The sequence below is a fragment of the Salvelinus alpinus genome, chromosome 18, assembly GCF_045679555.1.
Source record: "Salvelinus alpinus chromosome 18, SLU_Salpinus.1, whole genome shotgun sequence".
In the NCBI taxonomy this organism is placed as follows: Eukaryota; Metazoa; Chordata; class Actinopteri; order Salmoniformes; family Salmonidae; genus Salvelinus; species Salvelinus alpinus.
The window spans coordinates 2,026,683-2,049,520 of NC_092103.1; the positions used below are offsets into that span (position 1 = coordinate 2,026,683).

General features: G+C 39.5%; 1 protein-coding gene across 10 annotated transcripts in view; it reads right to left on the minus strand.

Moving 5' to 3' along the window:
• Positions 1-1,272: 1,272 nt before the first annotated feature.
• LOC139544473 (mitogen-activated protein kinase 10-like) overlaps positions 1,273-22,838 on the minus strand; it is a 108,781-nt gene continuing 87,215 nt past the window's right edge. For 5 of the 10 annotated variants that reach the window (XM_071351601.1, XM_071351600.1, XM_071351599.1 and 2 more), the window contains 5 exons: positions 20,218-20,342; positions 15,886-15,912; positions 14,665-14,728; positions 14,156-14,233; positions 1,273-5,965 (listed from right to left, as the gene is read on the minus strand). In XM_071351601.1, the coding sequence (XP_071207702.1) occupies positions 5,823-5,965; positions 14,156-14,233; positions 14,665-14,728; positions 15,886-15,912; positions 20,218-20,342 (437 nt within the window). In that variant the 3' untranslated portion in view covers positions 1,273-5,822. Of the gene's footprint in view, positions 5,971-12,863; positions 13,026-14,126; positions 14,234-14,664; positions 14,729-15,885; positions 15,913-20,217; positions 20,343-22,838 lie in introns of all 10 variants that reach the window. The other 5 variants (XR_011668880.1, XR_011668879.1, XM_071351606.1 and 2 more) reach the window with 5 other exon arrangements.

Genomic DNA, 22,838 nt, shown 5'->3' on the forward strand with positions numbered 1-22,838 from the left:
TGTAGTAATTCTAGTCGAGTTGTGATGGTCGGTGCAATTGTAAACTGTGATTTCTACCTGAAATATGCACTTTTTTCTAACAAAACCTATCCTATACCATAAATATGTTATCAGACTGTCATCTGATGAGGTTTTTTCTTGGTTAGTGGCTATTTATATCTTTATTTGGCCGAATTTGTGATAGCTACTGATGGAGTAAAAAACTGGTGGAGTAAAAAAAGTGGTGTCTTTTGCTAACGTGGTTAGCTAATAGATTTACATATTGTGTCTTCCCTGTAAAACATTTTAAAAAACAGAAATGATGGGTTTATTCACAAGATCTGTATCTTTCATCTGGTGTCTTGGACTTGTGATTTAATGATATTTAGATGCTACTATCTACTTGTGAAGCTATGCTAGCTATGCTAATCAGTGTGTGGGGGGGGGTGGGGGGTGATCCCGGACCCGGGGTAGAGGCTCGTGAAAGGTTAATCAAAGTAAAAGATCTTCAGGCAAAAAATATAAACCCACAACGTCAAAAGTAAAGCCAAGAGAAAAAATGGATATCCTCCATAATACAATGAAAATCCACAAAGTGGTAAGAACAGCAGGAAAAAACAAACCTCAAAAGACTAATCAAAAATATACAAGAACAAAACCAGAGTACCTCTGGAAAATCCAACAAGAGAAATATATGTTCACAGCATGGCTGGGGCTGGGTGCTAACATACAAACACTGAGCAAAGAACTGAGGAACACTAAGGGTTTAAATACCTACAAAGAAATAAGGCACAGGTGCAAATAATAATTAGACCAAGGGAAAAACAAAAGGTTCAAAAAAGGCGCAATGGGGGCATCTAGTGACCAAAACAATCCTGGCCAAATCCTGATAGTTGTTGAACTTCTTTCATACTGTTTTGATGATGTCAGAGTGGTTAGACGGACAATAGAGCCCTGAGCACCAGTCCATTAGCAACCTGATGATTGTTAGCGAGTTGGGTACTACTAACGCATGTCCAGAGTGCATAAGAGAAGATCACCGTGACTCAGTGGTCATGTAGAATTTCACTGCAGTCATGACTCATGATAAGGTCTCCGCAACAACACTGGGTGCTATTTGGGACATACCAAACTCAACGAGAAACTTTGTTGCCATGCCAACTCTGCCCTGTTTAAGGGAGATTTGGGAGATGGACAGGAGGCAGCACTGAAAGGCCAACGACAATAGTGTGCACACACACGCAGATAAAAACATTCTCTTAAAGAAATATTTTTAAAAAGCATACTCATTCCCAAGTTCAAAGTTTGTTTATTTTCAATCACATACATATATACATTTTTTGGACAATTAATTAACTGTAAAGGCAAGATTTAATTTAGTCCAAAAGCTTTTGTGTGGTAGGTCTTTCACAAACACTTTCAGATCAAATGCATGTCATATTGAAGGGTCTTTAATTACAGAAATGATCATTCTGTATTGATACCCCTTCCCCAACCATAATGTCCCAACCAAGTCTAATTCTAGTTTTAATGTGACTGTACACAAATACACTGTATATACCCCTCATCATATTTCCAATTACATACTCTACCACAATACTGTTAAATGTACACAACAAGAACACACAACAGTTTTTTTTTTAAACTTAAACTTAAACATTGACTCCTCTGCCCTGAGGGTCCTCATAACATAGTGTACAAAGTTAAGGCCCAAAACATCTGAGAACATTGTTAAAAATAACGCCCTTTGCCCACATGCCTTTTCCTATTAAATTCAGCTGACAAATGCTGATTTATTTGAAGAAGTCATAGGTGTAGTAGGAAACCACATCCTTTACATGAATTTCTGACACCTACAGTAAATTCTGATGTGCTGGCTGTCTAAAAGAAGCAGTTGGAATAAAATAGGCCCACTTCGAGCACATTAGAACATGTACTTTTCTGAAGAAATTTGAAGATGTTTTTTATTGTATGCGTAGGATAAAAGGTTCACAACAAATAAAAAAAATTGCATTTAATGATCGTCCCTGTACAGTTTTAGTTGTTAGTTGTCACGATCGTCTTGACGTGGAAGAGAGGACCAAAACGCAGCGTGTGAAAAATACATCTTCTTTTAATGAAGGGAAAAAACAAACACTTACAAAATGAACAAAACAAACGATCGTGAAGCTAAACCGAACTAAGTGCACACATGCAACATAGAAAATTACCCACAATCACCTAAAGCCTATGGCTGCCTTAAATATGGCTCCCAATCAGAGACAACAATAACCAGCTGTCTCTGATTGAGAACCAAACCAGGCAACCATAGACTTTCCTAGACCTCTCTCCTGAACATAACCCCATACACTATACAAAACCACCTAAACAATACACACACCCTAAACTAGACAAAACACACAACTTCCCATGTCACACCCTGACCTAACTAAAATAATAAAGAAAACAAAGAATACTAAGGCCAGGGCGTGACATTAGTGAGACATTCAGACATTCAAAACAAGGACCCGCTTCACTTCAGTAATAATAATGACAAACGTGTGGGTTGTTATATTTAAAAACATCCAGTGGAAAATGTACAACAGCACATCAAGCTTCTGTCTGATTTGTGTGTAGTATGAACTAATTCCCACCATACTACTCTACAAAGGCAAAATGCAGTATCTACAAAAAAATGTTTACTGCATAATCTGACTTCAAAGTAGTTTTCTGTCTAGACAGATGGCAATTTCTGATACTCCATGATATATTCTGATCAACTGGCTTGTTCTTGTGTCAGGAAACGAAATACCACATTAAATCAGATAATATACCTGGCCATTTCAACAGATCAAAGATTTTTGGCCAAATTTGTAGTTACTGGGTTTTGACTTTGTAGGGCAGCATAAACCAGTGGTAAGAAACATTTTGTTAATTGATCTAAAATACTATATACATTAAAGTTCTACCCCGTTCTAAAACATTTCTTAGAGCCTGTGAACGGGAAGCCTTATCCTGGATACATATCAGAACCCCCGTTTAGCACTTTATTAGCTCTTTAAAGTGTATATGACTGCGCTGTACTGTATACAGTACTTACAAGTACTTGCCCACTTATTTACAGAATGGAGACATTAGAAATAAGGGTGTAATTCTAATTGAAACGTGACTATCAATATTACTTCTATAGGTTTTTATTAATTATGACATATCTATTTATATGGTATTGTCCATGCAAGCAAGAAAGTTATAAATTTTTGCTAATGCACTGGCTTGCAACAAACATGCAGGAATGCCTTAACAATTTGAATGTCATAATAACAAGACAAGTACACACAAGGAAACATTGCTGCTATCCCAACCAATCTCCCAATGTTTCCGTAAACTGTGCTTAATCTAGAAGTGTAGTAGATTAAACTACCACGTATGGATCTCATGCTTATATACACTATACAAACAAAAGTAAAACTGATTTATTTCATCCCTTTTATTGAAATGTAAGGACACTGATCAAATAAGACATTTACAGATACAAAACAAAACCGTACAAATTAGGAGGTATTCTGCTCAGTTGCTAGGTAACTATATAGGTCAGAAGAACATTTATATGATGATGACGATTTGATAACAAGTCCATTGTGTTTTAAAAAGTAGGTTTAAATTCTACATTATTTAGTTATTCAAAGATGCAACAATAACATGGTAATGGTCGTAGTATAGTTCCAATAGGGAGGACATGGGCATCGGTCAGTAGTGGTGACTATGTGCATCAACAGTATGTGTAGACAATGGGTGCGACATCATGCGGAAACAGATTGAACAGGACATGCTAGACACTCGGGTTTCAACATTTCTGGTAACTTTCCAGAAAATCCTGGTTGGACAAGGGAATTAGCAGTGAGGGAATCTTCCAACTGGGAATCCTCCAACTGAGATTTACGGAAAAACCCAGAATTTTTGGAAAGTTACCATAAATATTGCAATCCTAACAGACACCAACTTCAGATTCTACTTCAAATAATACCTCAATTGAGCATCTCAGTAATGGGGTCCGTCGATCTTTAGCTTAATTTCAGTGCACGCATCGCTGTTATTACTGTATATCTAAGATGAGGAAACGGCATCATTCCAAACAAGGCACTTCCCATTATTCTGATTCAGTCTATGAAAATAATAAATAAATCAATAATAAATAAACTTCCAGTCAAAAATTATGTTTAACATTACTGGTTTTATAGGTAGTTTGTATATCATCGGATTCCCTTTTGACAAAATATGGCATTAAGGGAGTACTCATTCAATGTAAATTAAAATGGATGCGATTTGAGGAACAAAACTAAACTGAGGTAAACCCACCCCAAACTGTTCTGTGCTTCCGACAGTAACATACATATAAGGCGACTGTCTCCTGAACTTCTCTCCTTCACACCACAGTAGTGACACAGAAACAGAGTGAGTGACCTCCCTGGTTGGGGTGGGACTGTCCACAGCCAGTGGAGTGGTGCAGGGATGCAGTCAGAAGAGATATATAATTTCATTTCACAAAAACACAAACCAACTACGAGAACTTAAGGTTCCAGCTCAGCAACAGGGTTGGGGTGAATTTACATTTCAATTCAGTCAATTCTAGTTCTTATTCCAATTTTCCTAGCCTAGTGGTTGGACTAGTAACCGAAAGTTTGCAAGATCGAATCTCTGAGCTGACAAGGTAAAAATCTGTCGTTCTGCCCCTGAACAAGGCAGTTAACCCACTGTTCCTAGGCCGTCATTGAAAATAAGAATTTGTTCTTAACTGACATGCCTAGTTAAATAAAGGTAAAATAAAACAAATAAAAATGCATTTCAATGAGAAAAATGTTGACTTTCAGAATTGACTGAATTTAAATGGAATTGAACCCAAACCTGCTCAGCCCTGCTCCTGCAGAAGATCACACACTGTATGTATATTTATATATCCATCATCAACCGAAGCTCCCCATCCACAGGTTTCGTCACCACTATGGTTGAAAAGAAGTTCAATTACGTTAAGTGGTATTATAAACAAAAGTATTTATAGTTGTAATTTATCATATAATTAGTGTTAGATTTTGTAATCATGCAGCAGGACTAAAAGGCAAGGGGTGAAAGGTTAGGGGTCAAATGTCAGGGGTCAAGGTGGTGATGTCATGTGGCAAGGTGTGCTATAGAAGAACTTCCAGTACTGGCCGTCAGTCCCACTCTCTGTCTGTCTGTGTGCCTAGCTCACAGCTGTACAGAATTACATATTTACAAAGGGCGGGGGTGCTATGCAGTGTCGAGCACTAGCACTAACCCCTGCGGAAATAATTACATGAAAACACACCAATCTGTCACCCACACAGGAGACAAACCAAAGGACCAAACCTAGAGGTTATTAAAACATAGCAATACAGTCACATAGGGGAAAGTGAATGGAGGTTTATATATTGCTGTACAGTAATGTATGAAAAGGGCCCACCTTGCCACATCGACTGAAGCACAGGCGCTTGCAAGAAATTGGGTTACCAGCAGCCAGTCAATTTACACTTCACAGAAACATGACTGTCTCAGTGTTTTTGTTTTTAATGGTGCCATATTTTGGGGGGGATGGGGTGTATAAATAAAGTAACTAGAAGTTCATACATTTATTATTTCAGTTTTTTTCCTTATACTTTTGTGGTTTCTTTTTGAATGAAAATGCAGGCTTAACTTTCATAATCATTATTCTATACGCTTCCTTAAAAATCCCTTTAATATGATACTTTTTTCTTTTTAATAATCTTTGTTCTTTTTCAGGTTTCGGTGGGTTGGTTGGTTGTTGCGTTTCACCTTCTGAAGAACATTGGTTTGCGCAGGCAGGCTGCTAGTCACCTGCAACACCCCAGGGGTCCTGCGGAGGTCTCCAGGCTGCTGTCAGTGTCTGAGGCCAGGGTCTGGTCGGTGGACATAGAGGAGATATCGTTGATGGAGGGGGAAGGGAGGCTCTCACCACTGCTGTTCACGGCTGCACCTGTGCTGAGGGAATCAACAGACAGCCGGGTTACAACGAACTAAGAGCCCCACAGACCAGGGTTGGGGTCAATTCCATTTAAATTCCAGTCAATTAAGGAAGTACACTGAAATTCAAATTCAAATTTACTAGAAAAATGTGGAATTGGAATTCCGTTTGCTTTCTGAATTGACTGGAATTTTTATGGAATTGACCCCAGCCCTGCCACAGACACTACTGGACAGTCTCAGTCAGTCACAACCCTTATTGTGACACATAACCCCACACAGAAACTGGACACTCGGTCACAACACAACCAAATAGTACACCCAGAACCCCACATACAAACACATCACAGTGTGTCACCAGACAGGTGAGGCGAGTTAAGGTTGGGGTACTCTGTCGGCTATCTTCTTAAAAACAATAATATCATATTAGTGTAATAATAAGAATGTAATACTTTTATGTTTAAAGATGTGGTTCCCTATCTACCTACCTGTCTTTGGAAACATTACAGACCAGGGTGACATTCATGTGCAACTTTTTACCACTAGATGGTGATGAATTTCTGCAAATATACAGACATGCTTAGGCTACAGGACAGTACAGTACAGTATTTTAATGCACTATAGGTACACAGTATGGATAGTAGCCAGACCATTTCGAATACAATATAAATATATTTGAGGCAAATGTCTTTCAATAGGCAGCCCTGTTTCAGTCTCATCTTGTAAGCAAGAGTTTGGTGAGTGGAGAGTAATGCTTTTAAGATGAATAAACGTTTGCCGGTGTTCTGGCTTATTAGGATGTTTAAAACTTCTTGTCAATAGGGGGGCGCTATTTCCACTTTGGAAAAAATCGTGCCCAATTTAAACGGCCTCGTACTCTATTCTAGATCGTACAATATTCATATTATTACTACTATTGGATAGAAAACACTCTCAAGTTTCTAAAACCGTTTGAATTATATCTGTGAGTAAAACAGAACTCATTTTGCAGCAAACTTCCTGACAGGAAGTGAAAAATCTGAAATCGAGGCTCTGTTCCAGGGCCTTCCTATTCAATTGCCTGAAATCTATGGATATACATGCACTTCATACGTTTATTGCGAGTTTTGGAATTTTCCTTTCTTTGCGTCAGGAGAATTTGGGCATGTTCGCGCCACATGGCTAGCTAATGTTGCTAATTCGACAGGAGAAGAGGACATTCTAAAACCAAACAACGATTTATTCTGGACAAAGGACTCCTTGTACAAGATTCTGATGGAAGCTCAGCAAAAGTAAGAACCATTTATGATGTTATTTCGTATTTCTGTGGAAAATGTTTAGTCCTATTTTCCTTCCTTTTTGCGGGCGCTGTCTCGCTATAAAGTAAACTGTTTGTTATGGTAAAGTTATTTTTAAAAATCTAACACGGCGATTGCATTAAGAACTAGTGTATCTTTCATTTGCTGTCCAACATGTCTTTTTTAGTAAAGTTTATGATGAGTTCTTTGATTAGATTAGGTGACTGTCCAAAATATCTCCGGAGAATTTTGTGCATTTTGGCTACGTATTCACAATGTAAAACCAAGATTTGTACCTCTAAATATGCACATTTTCGAACAAAACATATATGTATTGTGTAACATGATGTTATAAGACTGTCATCTGATGAAGTTGGTCAAGGTTAGTGATTAATTTTATATCTTTTGCTGGTTTTTGCGAATGCTATCTTTGCGGTGAATGAATGCGGTTGTGTGTTTGGCTATTGTGGTAAGCTAATATAATGCTATATTGTGTTTTCGCTGTAAAACACTTAAAAAATCGGAAATATTGGCTGGATTCACAAGATGTTTATCTTTCATTTGCTGTACACCATGTATTTTTCATAAATGTTTTATGATGAGTATTTAGGTATTTCACGTTGCTCTCTGTAATTATTCTGGCTGCTTTGGTGATATTTTTGATGGTAGCTGCAATGTAAAACTATGATTTATACCTCAAATATGCACATTTTCGAACAAAATATAGATTTATTGTATAACATGTTATAAGACTGTCATCTGATGAAGTTGTTTCTTGGTTAGTGACTAATTATATCTCTATTTGGTCGGTTTTGTGATAGCTACCTATGCGGTAAAGAAATGGTGAAAATATGCGGTAGAGTCTTTTGCTATTGTGGTTAGCTAATAGAAATACATATTGTGTTTTCTCTGTAAAACATTTTAAAAATCGGAAATGATTGCTGGATTCACAAGATGTTTATCTTTCATTTGCTGTATTGGTCTTGTGATTTCATGAAAATTATGTTATATGATATCCCTGTGGCGTTAGGCTAGGCTATGCTAGTCAGCTTTTTTGATGGGGGGGTTCCCGGATCCGGGTTTGTGACTCGTTAGAGGTTAACCGAGGGTTACATTCATACAAATGTTGAATTATACTGGGTTTGTTTTCCAATCATTTTTTTAAATATATTTTTTAAGTCATCCCAAGTGGATGGGGTTGGTCACGGGGGATATTTGCTTCCTTTTTTTAATATATATTTTTATTATCCTTCAAATATGCATATTGCATAAGATACATAAGGTAACTGAGGTGGTTCCCTCCAGAATCCCTTCCCTATGTGTAAACTTGATTGTGTTCACCCTAGATAGAGCTCTACTGAGGTTCGGTTTAACATGGTAGTATTTTGCTCTAGTCTAGGAGAGGTAGATGCAGCCTTCCAACAGGGGGAAGGCCAAGCATGGGGGTCCAAGGTTTTCTTCTGGGTATTTTGTTGTTTTTAGCAGTTTTTTAAATGTAATTTATATTTTGTTACTCTGACCTTTCAGCACACTGGCCATGTGATTGTACTAACATTAATTTCTAATTACTATGCCTAATTCACATACTCTAAGCTCCACTTGCTTTATCAGCTGGAACTTAAAAGGAATTAACCATGTGGTCAAGCGTAGCCGAGTGTATGCACAAGTCCGGACCGCAACAATGATAAACTAAAGAGAGGATGGATAGACCAAATATTTCACTCCAACTTTGGTGCTAAGGCCAGAGGGGCAGCCATCCTTATCAGAAAAGGCACCCCGTTTGTCTCCTCCAAAGTCATTTCAGATACTAATGGCAGATATATTATAGTGATGGAGAAATATTTTAACACACAGGTTGTTCTGGCTAACCTCTATGGTCCTAATTGGGATGATGCTTTGCAACACTACCTGACCTTAACTCTCATCATTTGATACAGAGTGGAGATTTTAATTGTGTATAACATCCAAGTCTAGGCAGATCCAGACCAAAGCCCAACAATGTAATTTCAAAATCAGGTGCAGTGATCAACAAATTTCTATAATTCTATAATTTGTCTTATCCATGACGCAGGAGCCAGTCCACCACTCATACACTACAATTGACCTTTTCCTGCTGGACAATATAATTATTCCTTTTGTAACTAATATCCAATATCACAGCATAGTTTTCTCAGACCATAGCCCTGTCCGGCTAGATATCCGCTTTCCGGACAATACTGCGTCACAACGCGCATGGCGACTTGACCCACTACTACTATACTGTAGTGCCTTTAAAAAATACATATCAACTCACATTGATGTCTTTTTACAGATCAACTGCACCCCTGACGTGTCTCACTCTACTGTGTGGGAGTCGTTAAAAGCATATCTAAGGGGCCAAATTATTTCATACACAGCGTATGACAAACAGCGCACTAAACGCTTATCGGAGCTATCTCAACTCATTCTAGATGTGGACAACAGATATGCCTCTTCTCCGATTCCTGAACTCTACAAAGAGACTGCTACACCAATCGGAATTTGACAATCTTTCCACTGAACAAACGGAGCAGCTTCTGTTTAAGTCGAGGCAGACATTTTATGAACACGGAGAGAAAGCTGGCAAGTTGTTATCTCACCAGCTTGGACAATCCGCTGCTAGCAGCACCATACCTGAAATGTGTGTTGCAGCTGATTTAACTTCTACCAACCCCAAAGAAATCAACAATCAATTTAAGCAATTCTACTCTGCTCTATACTCATCAGTGGCTCTTCCTGATACATCTCGTATGCATGCATTTCTAGACAATCTGGACATCCCCTGTCTCAATACAGATGAACAAACTAACATGGATGCCTCAATAAGTGATGATGAAGCTACTCTGGCAATCCAGTCCATGCAGAGCAGTAAAGCTCCTGGGCCTGATGGCTTCCCTATTGAATTTTATAAAGCATTCTCCTCTAAACTATCCCCTAGGCTCAGCTCAATATACAATGAAATCCTTTCTAGTCAGAAACTTCCCCAGACATTTACCCAGGAGACCCATTCTATTTTTCTTTAAAGGACAAGAACCCCCTAGACTGTGGCTCATACCGCCCCATAAGCCTTTTGTGCTGCGATTATAAAATTCTCACTAAGGTCCTCTCGTGCCGTTTAAAGACAGTGATGCCTAATATAATTAACTCTGACCAAACCGGATTTATCTCAGGAAGGCAATCTTTCTATAATATGCGGCAGATATTTAAAGTTCTTTATTCTGCCCACTCAACTCGACAGCCAGAGGTCGTCATCTCTCTTTATGCTGAGAAGGTTTTCGACCGGGTTGAGTGGGAATATCTATTTACAGTACTAGAGAGATTTGGGTTTGGCCCGTCATTCCTTTCCTGGATTAAGATTTTGTACTCGTCCCCAGTGGCTTCTGTTCGCACCAAGAATGTTACCTCAAGTTACTTCCCTCTCCCACAGGGTTACGAATTGGTTAATTTGATATGACTCGTTCAGACATCTTATTGTAATATGCAGAACTCAAGAGGTCATCATTAATCTTTCCTTTAGAGGATTAGATAGAGCCATTTGCTCTGAAGTTAAATTAAATAGCCCTATCTATAATTTCTTGTAGATTAAAATCTGATTGAGCTCGTTCTGTTTTCCCGGGCTGGATTTGACACCAGCATAACATGGTATGGCAGAATGGGTAACCCCTTGCCCCCTATGACATGGTTGTCTAAAAACATTAGCAGAAAACAAATAGATGAGGGGTCACCTAGTTCAGGGTGTCCCACACAGCTCATTCAAATAATCAAAGCTTGATAATGAGTTTATTTGAATCAGCTGTGTAGGCTGGAGCAAAAACCAAGACGTGCACCCATGGGGGCCCCAGGACCGAGTTTGGGAAACTGACCAAGTTAAAGAGCAGAATTTTAAACTAAAGATACAAATATTTAAGCAAGTAGGAACACAAAAGGTGTTTGGTTCTTGTAAAAGCCCTATGCTCCCATAGCGATAGAACAGTTTTATTTCTTTGTATGCTCCTATCTTCCCGGAGCAGACATTTAAGCTTCCTGTTGAATCTGTGGCGTTAAACTACCGTAGGTAGCTAGCAAACCTCAAGTCTTTGTCCTTGACAAAGCATCAGACAGCAAAGAATTAGTAAGATGACCAGATACAAAAGACCTACTGCACCTGGTCTTGTGTTGCTCACTTGGTTAATCATGACACTTGCAACACCAGAGTTGTGGGTTCGATTCCCAATGGGGGACAAGTATGAAAAATGTATGCACACACTACTGTAAGTCGCTCTGTATCTGTCTGCTAATGACTAAATTTAAATGTAACAAGCCAGTTAACTTCTCTAGGATAGGGGTCAGCATTTTCACATTTGGATGAAAAGCGTGCCCAGAGTAAACTGCCTCCTACTCAGTCCCAGAAGCTAATATATGCAGATTATTATTAATATTGGATAGAAAACACTCTGAAGTTTCTAAAACTGTTTGAATCATGTCTGTGACTAAAACAGAACTTATTTGGCAGGCAAAACCCTGAGGACAAAGCATTCAGATAAAAAAACATTTGAGGTCACTTTTTTCAATGAGATTTCATTGGGAATCCAGATTTCTAAGGGATCTTCCTGCAGTTCCTATCGCTTCCACTGGATGTCAACAGTCTTTAGAAATTGGTTGAGGTTTTTCCTTTGAGAAATGAAGAAGTAGCCATGTTCAGAATGAGGCTCCAGTGAAGTGTACTGTTTGTTAGAGGCGCGTGACCAGAAAGCATGCACCCTGTACACCCTGTTTTCCTCCGGTATTGAACACAGATCATCCCGTCTTCAATTTTATCGATTATTTACGTAAAAAAATATACCTAAAAAAATATACCTAAAGTTGTATTACAAAAGTAGTTTGAAATGTTTCGACAAAGCTTATAGGTAACTTTTGAGATATTTTGTAGTCACGTTGTGGAAGTTGGAACCGGTGTTTTTCTGGATCAAATGCGCCAAATAAATTGACATCTTAGATATATATCGACGGAATTAATCGAACAAAAGGACCATTTGTGATGTTTATGGGACATATTGGAGTGCCAACAGAAGAAGCTCGTCAAAGGTAAGGCATGAATTATATCTTTATTTCTGCGTTTTGTGTCGCGCCGGGAGGGTTGAAATATGATGGTCTGTGATTGTTAGCAGGGGTGCTATCCTCAGACAATAGCATTGTTTGCTTTCGCCGTAAAGCATTTTTGAAATCTGACACATTGGCTGGATTCACAACAAGTGTAGCTTTAATTCGGTATCATGAATGTGTGATTTCAAGAAAGTTAAATTTTTATAGTAATTTATTTGAATTTGGCGCTCTGCATTTTCACTGGATGTTGGCCAGGTGGGACGCTACCGTCCCACATATCCCAGAGAGGTTTTAAGAGAAAAAGTGAGTTTGCTAAGGCTTGCTAAAACGATCCCTCTCGGTCCAGAGCATGCCAATGGTGCGGTGATATGTAGGCAGACCATTAATCTCCTGTTTATGTGTCTGTAGCAGTGGGAGGCGGGTGATTAAAGGACAGTGGAAGACATTTCATCTGACCTCCAATAAAACAGGTAGGCAAAACACAATTTATGGTTCACACATAGATTGTATCCAATAACAGAATAGCATGCTTACTCTAATGCTATCCATCTATGTAAGCCCTGAGCCAAGTGGTGCTGAAAGAGCCTGGTACTGCTACTGCTGTGAAATATTGCCATCTGGGGCTCTTCAGCTGCACTGCGTCTGTCCTCTGCTCTCCTCAGCACTAGGAATACCCATCTGCTTAATTGCAGAGTTCTAGAGAGGAAGGGAGACAGAGAGAGGGAGAGGTAGAGAGATGAGGGACAGAAAGAGAGGGGGGGTGAAGGGAGAGAGCTACAGTATCGCACTGTGTATTAAATCAATCCCAATGTAGCAGTTTAGCCTAATCACTGTCCAAGAGCCCTTAACAGGCATGTCTGTAGATCCCAAGCCATCCCGAAAACATTCTCTGCAGAAAGTTGCTGCAGAGAACGACCGAGGCAAGTTGTTTTCCTCTCTCAGCAACACTAGACTCTGGATGGACGCCATAATAATGTTACCAATACTGTGCCATCATGATTCCACACTGCTCCACAGTGGCCATACAGGTGAATGACACGCAGCTGCCGCTTTGGTAAACACTCCAATATTGTATTTTTTACTGAAAATGAGATGAATTCTAGAAGAGTATGGACCAAGGACCCCAGCCTTAAATCATGATATGTGACAGTGCATACACAGATGTGAAAAAACATATACATAGCCTACATGATCTTTTGCATAGAGTAGGTGGATAGCAACCTTTTTAATCAATACACATTAACACTGCTCTGTTACTCAATATAGAGTGGAGTCACAGATATGTCTTTCTAAACACTTAATTGTATACGGTAATACCATTCAAATAAAGATGAATCACTGATCATACACAAAACATGCAAGTGTGGTCAAAAATTACCAAATCTACAGTTTAGATCAGGGATGGGAAATTCCAGTCCCCGAGGGCCTGATTGGTGTCACAGTTTTGCCCCAGCCCCAGCTAACACACCTGACTCTAATAATCACCTAATCATGATCTTCAGTTTAGAATGCAATTTGATTAATCAGCTGTGTTTGCTAGGGATGGAGAAAAAGTGTGACACTAATCACACCCTCTAGTACTGGAGTTGCCCACCCCTGGTTTAGATGGATACTTTTACATACAGATATAATTACTCATGTACAAATTCCTACAGATATAACACTTATGAAGCCTATCAATTATATTTGTCTTGGGAAAACAAGATGGGAGACAAAGACGCATGGGTCAACGCACAGATGGATTTCTCTGTTACAAGAAGAACCCAGTGATTATACAGTATTATTAAATCAACTTACAGAGGGACTAGGTTATGCACTGAGAATACCTGAGGGAGAGGGTTGTCCCTTCACCACCCCGTTCTTCGTCCTCTCCTCAAAGTTCATCACCTCTTTGTAGATTAGTTCTGAAAAGTGAGAGAGAGAGCGAGCATGAGAGAGAGAGAGAGAGACAGAAAGAAAAAGGGAGGAAAAAACGTTAAAATACCAGCACAGAAATCTATTCTCTGCTCTAGCTGTCTGTTGTAAGTCTAATTACCATGGGAAGGCTACAAGGTCATTGGAAAAGCTAATATACAAAGTTAGTAAACAGAAACAAATAGAAAACAGATAGGAAAACTTAATTGTTGACAAGCTTCTACAGTAGGTAACTAGATACACAAGAGAATAGAGAACAGCAGTGAATGTAAGTTGGGAATTGTCTCCCTAGAGACCACAAACGTTACAACTTACAAATAATTGAGCCTTTATTCAGGGATCCTACCTTATTCAGAGATACTCCAATAGAGGCATCCATAGCAATAGAATTAGTAAGTATAAAGGAATATGACATGTTTACCTTTCCATTCATCGATAGAGTGTTCTCTCTCATCCAGCTGTTTGTCGTAGATAGCAGGAGGAGGCTGGAGGGAGAAAAATAAATTGACTGTTTGCTGAACCTGGTTTTCCAAATGGCTAAGAGATTGGTGATATCTAAGAACTGCCAGTATCATGACAGCATTTAAATGATCCCTTAAACAATACAATTTAAAGTTTCAACTATAAATTAAATGGCACAAGCTCTAAATATGTGCAACACTAGCCATCTTTACAAAATATGTAGTAGCCGCACGCACGTACGTACGCACGCACACAATGAATGAGAGTTCTGTAAATCAGCAGAGGGGACATAACATACACTCTCAGCATCAGTTGCATGAGATGTTTGAACAGCCAAACCAATTCACTGCACAGAACAAGTGTAAAGAACAAGTAAAAGTAGAACAGAGATCATGATGAGAACAAAGAATGGTAAGATACAGAGGTGGGTTGGGATGACAATAGGCTACCGAATTGAGATGAAGAAAGAAAGAAAATGAAGATATTTCTTACAACAATTTACAATGCCTCTTTCATGACAATGAATCTCTGAACAACTAAGACAATCTACTCTAGTTTTCCTTTATGATTAGATGATTGACAGGAAGAAGGACAACACCTCCTCTGGGGATGTAGTAATAACAATAATATTTAACTTGTAGAGCCTACAGACCAGGCCCTTCACATATTTCCATATGATTATGTTGTTGTCTAACATCCTATAGGCATGCCAGCCTATATTGCTTTCCATTAGTGAGGAGAAAGCCACACATACACAGCACATATATATTCTGCCACATCATCTCTGTAAGAGTTGTTCTAACAACTTAAAGGAAGTGTTATAATGCACCATAAAATGTAATATAACTCATTATAAATTCCCTTAGCAGTCATTATGTGTGTGCCTCATAGAACATGTACTGAGGGGTTTCTTCGGATGGTGCAACTTTGGTCATATTATATTTCTAAAGCTCTATATGCTGTACAGTTTTTATATGCTGTCCTATATACTGTACACTTACAACCAAAAAGGTAGCAGAATTTTTCTAAGAGGTCATTGAAAAAGAGCTGAAGATTGGGTTTTGGACAGCCGCCCCAAAATATATGTAGTACAGTTTTATACAGTGGTCATATCATGTTTGCAATGCTCTATATGTTGTATGATATATATTTCTCTTGAGGTAGGACAGTTTTTATTTACCATTGATATTTGGACGAGATCCCTGGCCTTCATCAGCATGAAATGACAATAGAGAGGGGGGAAAAAACAGTACAACATTGGTTTCAGGGAAATTGTAATGTCATAGATGGCCAATATAATATATATACTGTATATCACATCTATACATCATCATATATGCTACATCAACTAACATCATCATGTAGGGTATCACTTTTTGGTAATATTTGCTATGATAAACTAAAATGTATGTTTTAACAAAAGAATGAGGCATGCTACAAATTAAGTATATACATTAACATGGTCATATAATACTTTAAAACGCATATTCCTATTTTCAAAGAAAGATATTATAGTGAAGGAGTGTGATTCGATCTCAAATAAGGAAGTAACAATAAACTTGATCAATTTATTAATTGATCTTGTTGAGAGGCATTTATACACTTATTTTTATATAAGTCGTAGCCTGAAATCCAAACTAATATACACTGCATTCAGAAAGTATTATATTGTTACAACCTTATTCTAAAAAAGATTTTTTTTTAAATTGTCCTCAATCTAAACACAATAACCCATAATGATGAAGCGAAAACAGGTTTTGGGATATTTTTGCTGATGTATTAAAAATAAAAAACAGAAATATCTAATTTACATAAGTATTCAGACCCTTTGCTATGAGCATCGAAATTGTGCTCAGGTGCATCCTGTGAGTCCAACTGTGGTAAAATCAATTGATTGGACATGATTTGGAAAGGCACACACCTGTCTATATAAGGTCCCACAGTTAACAGTGCATGTCAGAGCAAAAACCAAGCCATGAGGTCAAAGGAATTGTCCGTAGAGCTCCGAGACAGGGACAGATCTGGGGAAGGGTAACAAAACATTTATGCAGCATTGAAGGTTCCCGAAGAACACAGTAGCCTCCATCATTCTTAAATGGAAGAACTTTGGAACCACCAAGACTCTTCCTAGAGTTGGCCGCCCGGCCAAACTGAGCAATCAGGAGAGAAGGGCCTTAGTCAGGGAGGTGACCAAGAACCCGATGGTCACTGACAGAGCTCCAGAGTGCCTCTGTGGAGAAAGGAGAACCTTCCAGAAGGATAACCATCTCTGCAGCACTCCACCAATCAAGCCTTTATGGTAGAGTGGCTAGACGGAAGCCACTCCTCAGTAAAATGCACATGACAGCCCGGCTGAGGTTTGCCAAAAGGCACCTAAAGGACTCTCAGACCATGAGAAACAAGATTATCTGGTCTGATGAAACCCAAGCATCACTTCTGGAGGAAACCTGGCACCATCCCTACAGTGAAGCATGGTGGTGGCAGCATCATGCTGTGGGGATGGTTAGCAGCGACAGGGACTGGGAGACTAGTCAGAATCGAGGGAAAGATGAACGGAGCAAAGTGCAGAGAGATCCTTGATGAACATCTGATCCAGACTGCTCAGGACCTCCGCCTGGGGCAAAAGTTCTTCTTCCAACAGGACAACGACCCTAAGCACACAGCCAAGAAAACACAGGAGTGGCTTCGGTACAAGTCTCTGAATGTTCGTGAATGGCCCAGGCAGAGCCCGGACTTGAACCCGATCGAACATCCCTGGAGAGACCAGAAAATAGCTGTGCAGCGACACCCCATCCAACCTGACAGAGCTTGAGAGGATCTGCAGAGAAGAATGGGAGAAACTTCCCAAATACAGGTGTGCCAAGGTTGTAGTGTCATACCCAAGAAGAATTGAGGCTGTAATCGCTGCCAAAGGTGCTTCAACAAAGTACTGAGTAAAGGGTCTGAATATTTATGTAAATGTGATATCAATTTTTATTTAATACATTTGCAAAAACATCTCAAAACCTGTTTTTGCTTTGTCATTATGGGGTATTGTGTGTAGATTGAGGGGGGAAAACTATTTAATACATTTTAGAATAAGGCTGTAATGTAACAAAATGTGGAAAAAGTCAAGGGGTCTGAATACTTTTTGATTGCACTGTACTACATTTCACTATTGGGAACATATATATATATGTGCTTATAATTTCTTTGTATTACAGTTCAGGGAAAGCCAATCATACTGTATTTCATTTTGCATAGGCAAATAGGCCTACTTTGTGTGTGTTGCATCTAAAGAATTCATCAAGCAAGAGACAGCCTGCAAATGGCTTTTTCCCAATCTCACTATCATCTCATAATGACAAAGGTCTTCAAGAGGGAATGACTATACTTAATACATAAGCACATAACCAGTGGACCTCAAGAAATGCCTGCTATTATGGCTATTATGTTCCAGTAAGATCTGTCCTTATCACACAACTACCATCATTCACAACCCTTGGAGGAGGTTGTAGTGTATTCTCCAAAAGTATCGACACTGTGTGTATGTGTCCTATTTGAGGATTCATGCACATTCCAGCAGGCAAAACAATCAGTTTAGCCTGCTGGGATGCATCTACAGTACATGATGGTCAGTAACGTGCGAACATGTTTCTATGATTACACAATAGGGTTAGGGTTTGGCCCGGGGTAGGCCATCATTGTAAATAAGAATTTGTTCTTAACTGACTTGCCTAGTTAAATGAAGGTTAAATAAAAAATATATAATAATCTATAAGGCTGCCACTCTCATCCTGGCTACCCAGCTAGCACATTTGGTGCCTTGGAAGTTGTGGGAACGTATGTTTTTGGTTTCACATTGGTTATGGGAACAAAGCCATACCTTTCTTGACAGGTAAAACAGATTTTTTTTTTTTTTTTTATGTTCTGAAAACAGAAGTGAACATTTTGACTTCCTGGGAACCTTTATTTTTAGGTTGCAGGGATGTTCTGAGAACGATTTACTCTGGTTAATTGATTGTTTTCCTGTGAAGTTTTATTAATTGAATAACTTCCTTAAAACTTTTATTAAATATTTCAATAAGTTTAGCTGATGCTAAAAACGGAGTGTTTTTATATAACTGTTAGTAATGAAATACCAAGAAAATACATTTGTTTTTGTCAAGTTCCTTAAATGTGCTGAGAATTTTCCAAAGCCAAACAACTATCCTGCACCATTCCCAGAAAGTTGTGGGAAGGTTGTATGTAAAATACAACCACGCTTTCACCAAGCTCTAAGAAAGATATGGTTCTCAGAACATTACAGTACCAGTCAAAAGTTTGGACACAACTACTCACACATATGGAATCATGTAGTAACCAAAAAAGTGTTAAACAAATCAAAATAGATTTAATATTTGAGATTCACACTCTTGGCATTCTCTCAGCCAGCTTCATGAGGTAGTCACCTAGAATGCATTTAAATTAACAGGTGTGCCTAGTTATAAGTTAATTTGTGGAATGTCTTTCCTTCTTAATGCATTTGAGCCAATCAGTTGTGGTGTGACAAGGGAGGGGGGGTATACAGAATATAGCCCTATTTGGTAAAAGACCAAGTCCATATTATGGCAAGAACAGCTCAAATAAGCAAAGAGAAATGACAGCCCATCATTACTTTAAGACATGAAGGTCAGTCAATCAGGAACATTTCAAGAACCTTGAAAGTTTCTTCAAGTGCAGTCGCAAAACCCATTAAGCGCTATGATGAAACTGGCTCTCATGAGGACCACCACAGGAAAGGAAGACCCAGAGTTACCTCTGCTGCAGAGGATAAGTTCATTAGAGTTAACTGCACCTCAGATGTGAACAGATGATTTCTGCATGTGTGGTTACCACCGTGAAGCATGGCGGAGGTGGTGTGATGGTGTGGGGGTGATTTCCTGGTGACACTTAAAGGACACTTAAATAGCATGGCTATCACAGCATTCGGCAGTGATATGCCATCCCATCTGGTTTGCGCTTAGCGGGACTATCATTTGTTTTTCAACAGCCCAATGACCCAAAACACACTGTGTAAAGGCTATTTAACCAAGACGAGTGATGGCGTGCTGCATCAGATGACCTGGCCTCCACGATCACCCGACCTCAACCCAATTGAGATGGTTTGGTATGAGTTGGACCGCAGAGTGAAGGAAAAGCAGCCAACAAGTGCTCAGCATATGTGGGAACTCCTTCAAAACTGCTGGAAAAACATTCCTTATGAAACTGGTTGAGAGAATGCCAAGAGTGTGCAAAGCTGTGATCAAGGCAAAGGGTGGCTACTTTGAAGAATCTCAAATATAAAATATATTTTGATTTGTTTAACACTTTTTTGGATACTACATGATGTGTGTTAGTTCATAGTTTTGTAGAAAATAGTAAAAATAATGAAAGATCCTGGAATGAGTAGGTGTGTCCAAACTTTTGACTGGTACTGTATGTGCTAGCTGGGTACAGACTCATCCACATAGGATGACGTCATTCTAAATCCTTCATTGCTTTTCCAACTCACCGCCTCCACCTCGGCAGGGTCGTACCAAACGTTGATGTAGGGGTGCTGTAAGGCTTCGTCCACTTGTATCCGCTTGGCTGGATCAATAATCAACATCTTAGACAACAGATCTCTGGCCTGGCTAGCTGTGGAGACAGAAATAGAAGCAGATTCAGGTTCCATACAAGGGTCAGAGTCAAGGGAAAGGACATGAGAGAGGAAGAAAATCAATCAGCAATAACACACTGTATCAAACAGTCTGCATCTGAAATGGCACCTTATACCCTATGTAGTGCACTACATTCGAATAGGGCTCTGATCAAAAGTAGTATGCGATATAGGGAATAGGGTGCCATTTCAGACACCTTTAAGATTCTCCCTCTGTTTCCAGAGCACCACAGTCAAGGCTTAAAGGGGAATGGAAACACTTTAGGAAGTACATCTAAGCAAAGAGATGTATTCAATCCACTAATACTAAACATGTGCATTTAACATAAAAAACATCTCTGTATTCAGTATTTTGATCGTCAACAAGGTTTATTTGTGCTATGGTCAGCGCTCTTTTTTAATTGCCATAGTAACGACTGATGCCAGTGCGTCACTGGCAATAATCAGCAAATTGTCTGTGGTATTGAGTTTTAGCCCGGAGAGTGAATCGAAGAGAGTAAGGTTAGGTGCGGACAACGATGATGGCAACAACAAGTAGTAATTCAAACATGAACTGTATAGCGCCAGGCTGTATGAATTGGCAGCAAAAAAAATCCCTTGGTAAACTACCATTCTGCCAAGGACCCACAACTTTTGAAGAAGTGGCTCCATGTCCTGAAGAGGAAGAATGTGCCAGCTCGAGCTAGAAGGATCTGCAGACAGCACTTCGCGGAGGCAGACTTCGCGATAAAGGGCACTTTCGATGCAGCAACCGGGAGTTTGACATTTGACATTTTGAGGGTTATGGTATAGTGGTTACCGACCGACCATCATCAACATCGCTGACTTTGGAGTCAAGCAAAAGCGACTGAATGGAGGAGTCAATGCGAGTCAATGCAACGGAGCCTGAGGTAACGTTAATGTTAACCGGTCATGACTGTTGTTGACTAGGCTAGCGTTAGACACTGGACAACTTTGTTGCAACTCTAGTTGAAGGTAACTAGCTAATTGCGTCTGAAGTGTTTTGTGTACTAACACCCCCCAGCAAATAACGTTAGCAAGCAACTCAACTGCAACTAAAATTGCAACAGTTCCTCCTTCTACCCCTGTTATTAGGTAGTTACTGTAGCTAATATAGCTTCCACCTCAGATTGTCAAGTACTGTAAGACATTTTGTTGACAGATTTGTTTTTGGAATGTTTTGTTAGCTCCACCTCATTTAGCTAGACTGAAGTTGACATAGTTCATGTTTGCTGAAAAATAAATGTCCCTGTATTTGCTCTGTGTGTGTGTGTGTGTGTGTGTGTGTGTGTGTGTGTGTGTGTGTGTGTGTGTGTGTGTGTGTGTGTGTGTGTGTGTGTGTGTGTGTGTGTGTGTGTGTGTGTGTGTGTGTGTGTGTGTGTGTGTGTGTGTGTGTGTGTGTGTGTGTTGACAAAGCATACAAGACAGGAAGCTTGTTAATGCCAACTGATATATTTGGGTTGAGTTGTCTTAGGAAGACATCTTCATCCCTGAAAATGTTTTCATCCTGGAGCAGACTGTGCAGGTTAGTACAGCATGCCAAACTGACCCCTAGGTGCCAGAGTGATCCTGTGCTGCGGTGGAGAAGAGGTCCACCATCACTAAAGAGTTCGGAGCCCAGCAGGATTGCGCTCACGACCATCAGTATACAACCGAGTCCTGCCCCTATCGGCCACATATGGAGCTGATGGAGAGTGAGATCAGTGAAGACCAGAACTCGCTGTATGAACCTGAGAGCTCAGAATCACAATCATCACAGTGCGAGCCAAGATGTACTATCGATCACTTTGGGGGAGCGGGCTGGTGTTCCGAAAATGAAGAAAGAGCAGGCCATTCAACAGCGAATTCAAAGATACACATCGGAGTGGAATTGTTTTTCCACATCAACGGTTGTGCTACCTTGTCCCAGTCCTGCTGTTTCGATTCTCTCTCTCAACCTGTGAATACTCAGCTATGAAAAGCCAATTGACATTTATTATTTTGATGTAAAAAGGGCTTTTGTAAAATACATTTGAGTGATTGATTGTTTGCTGTGCTGGATGCTGTGTATTCACTAACTGTCTGAGTAATGGGACATTTTTAAAGTGTCTGTAACATATTTTGGTATGCATTTAATCTGCATCTTAACTTCTTAAATGGCAATCAGCAGTAGAAACAATAACACAGTATAGATGCAAGGACTGACCATGATATCAAAATTGTAATCCTGTTTCTATGATCTGTACCCAGTTCGCTTTGGATACAGGCGTCTGCCAAATGGCATATATTATTGTAGTCTACTTTGACTCTGCCAACTAGCTGCCCAGTGTAGTTACCATTCCTTTCCAATAGATAGCAGCCAAAGCTAGTTGAAGTCACTACTCTAGCAACAGGGACACGGGATTAGTGCGTGTTGAAAGTAGTTTTATCTTGAAAGCAAGTGTATCTGGTTACGCTTGAACCTGTTGTTATAGTGGACAAGCCAACAAATACTA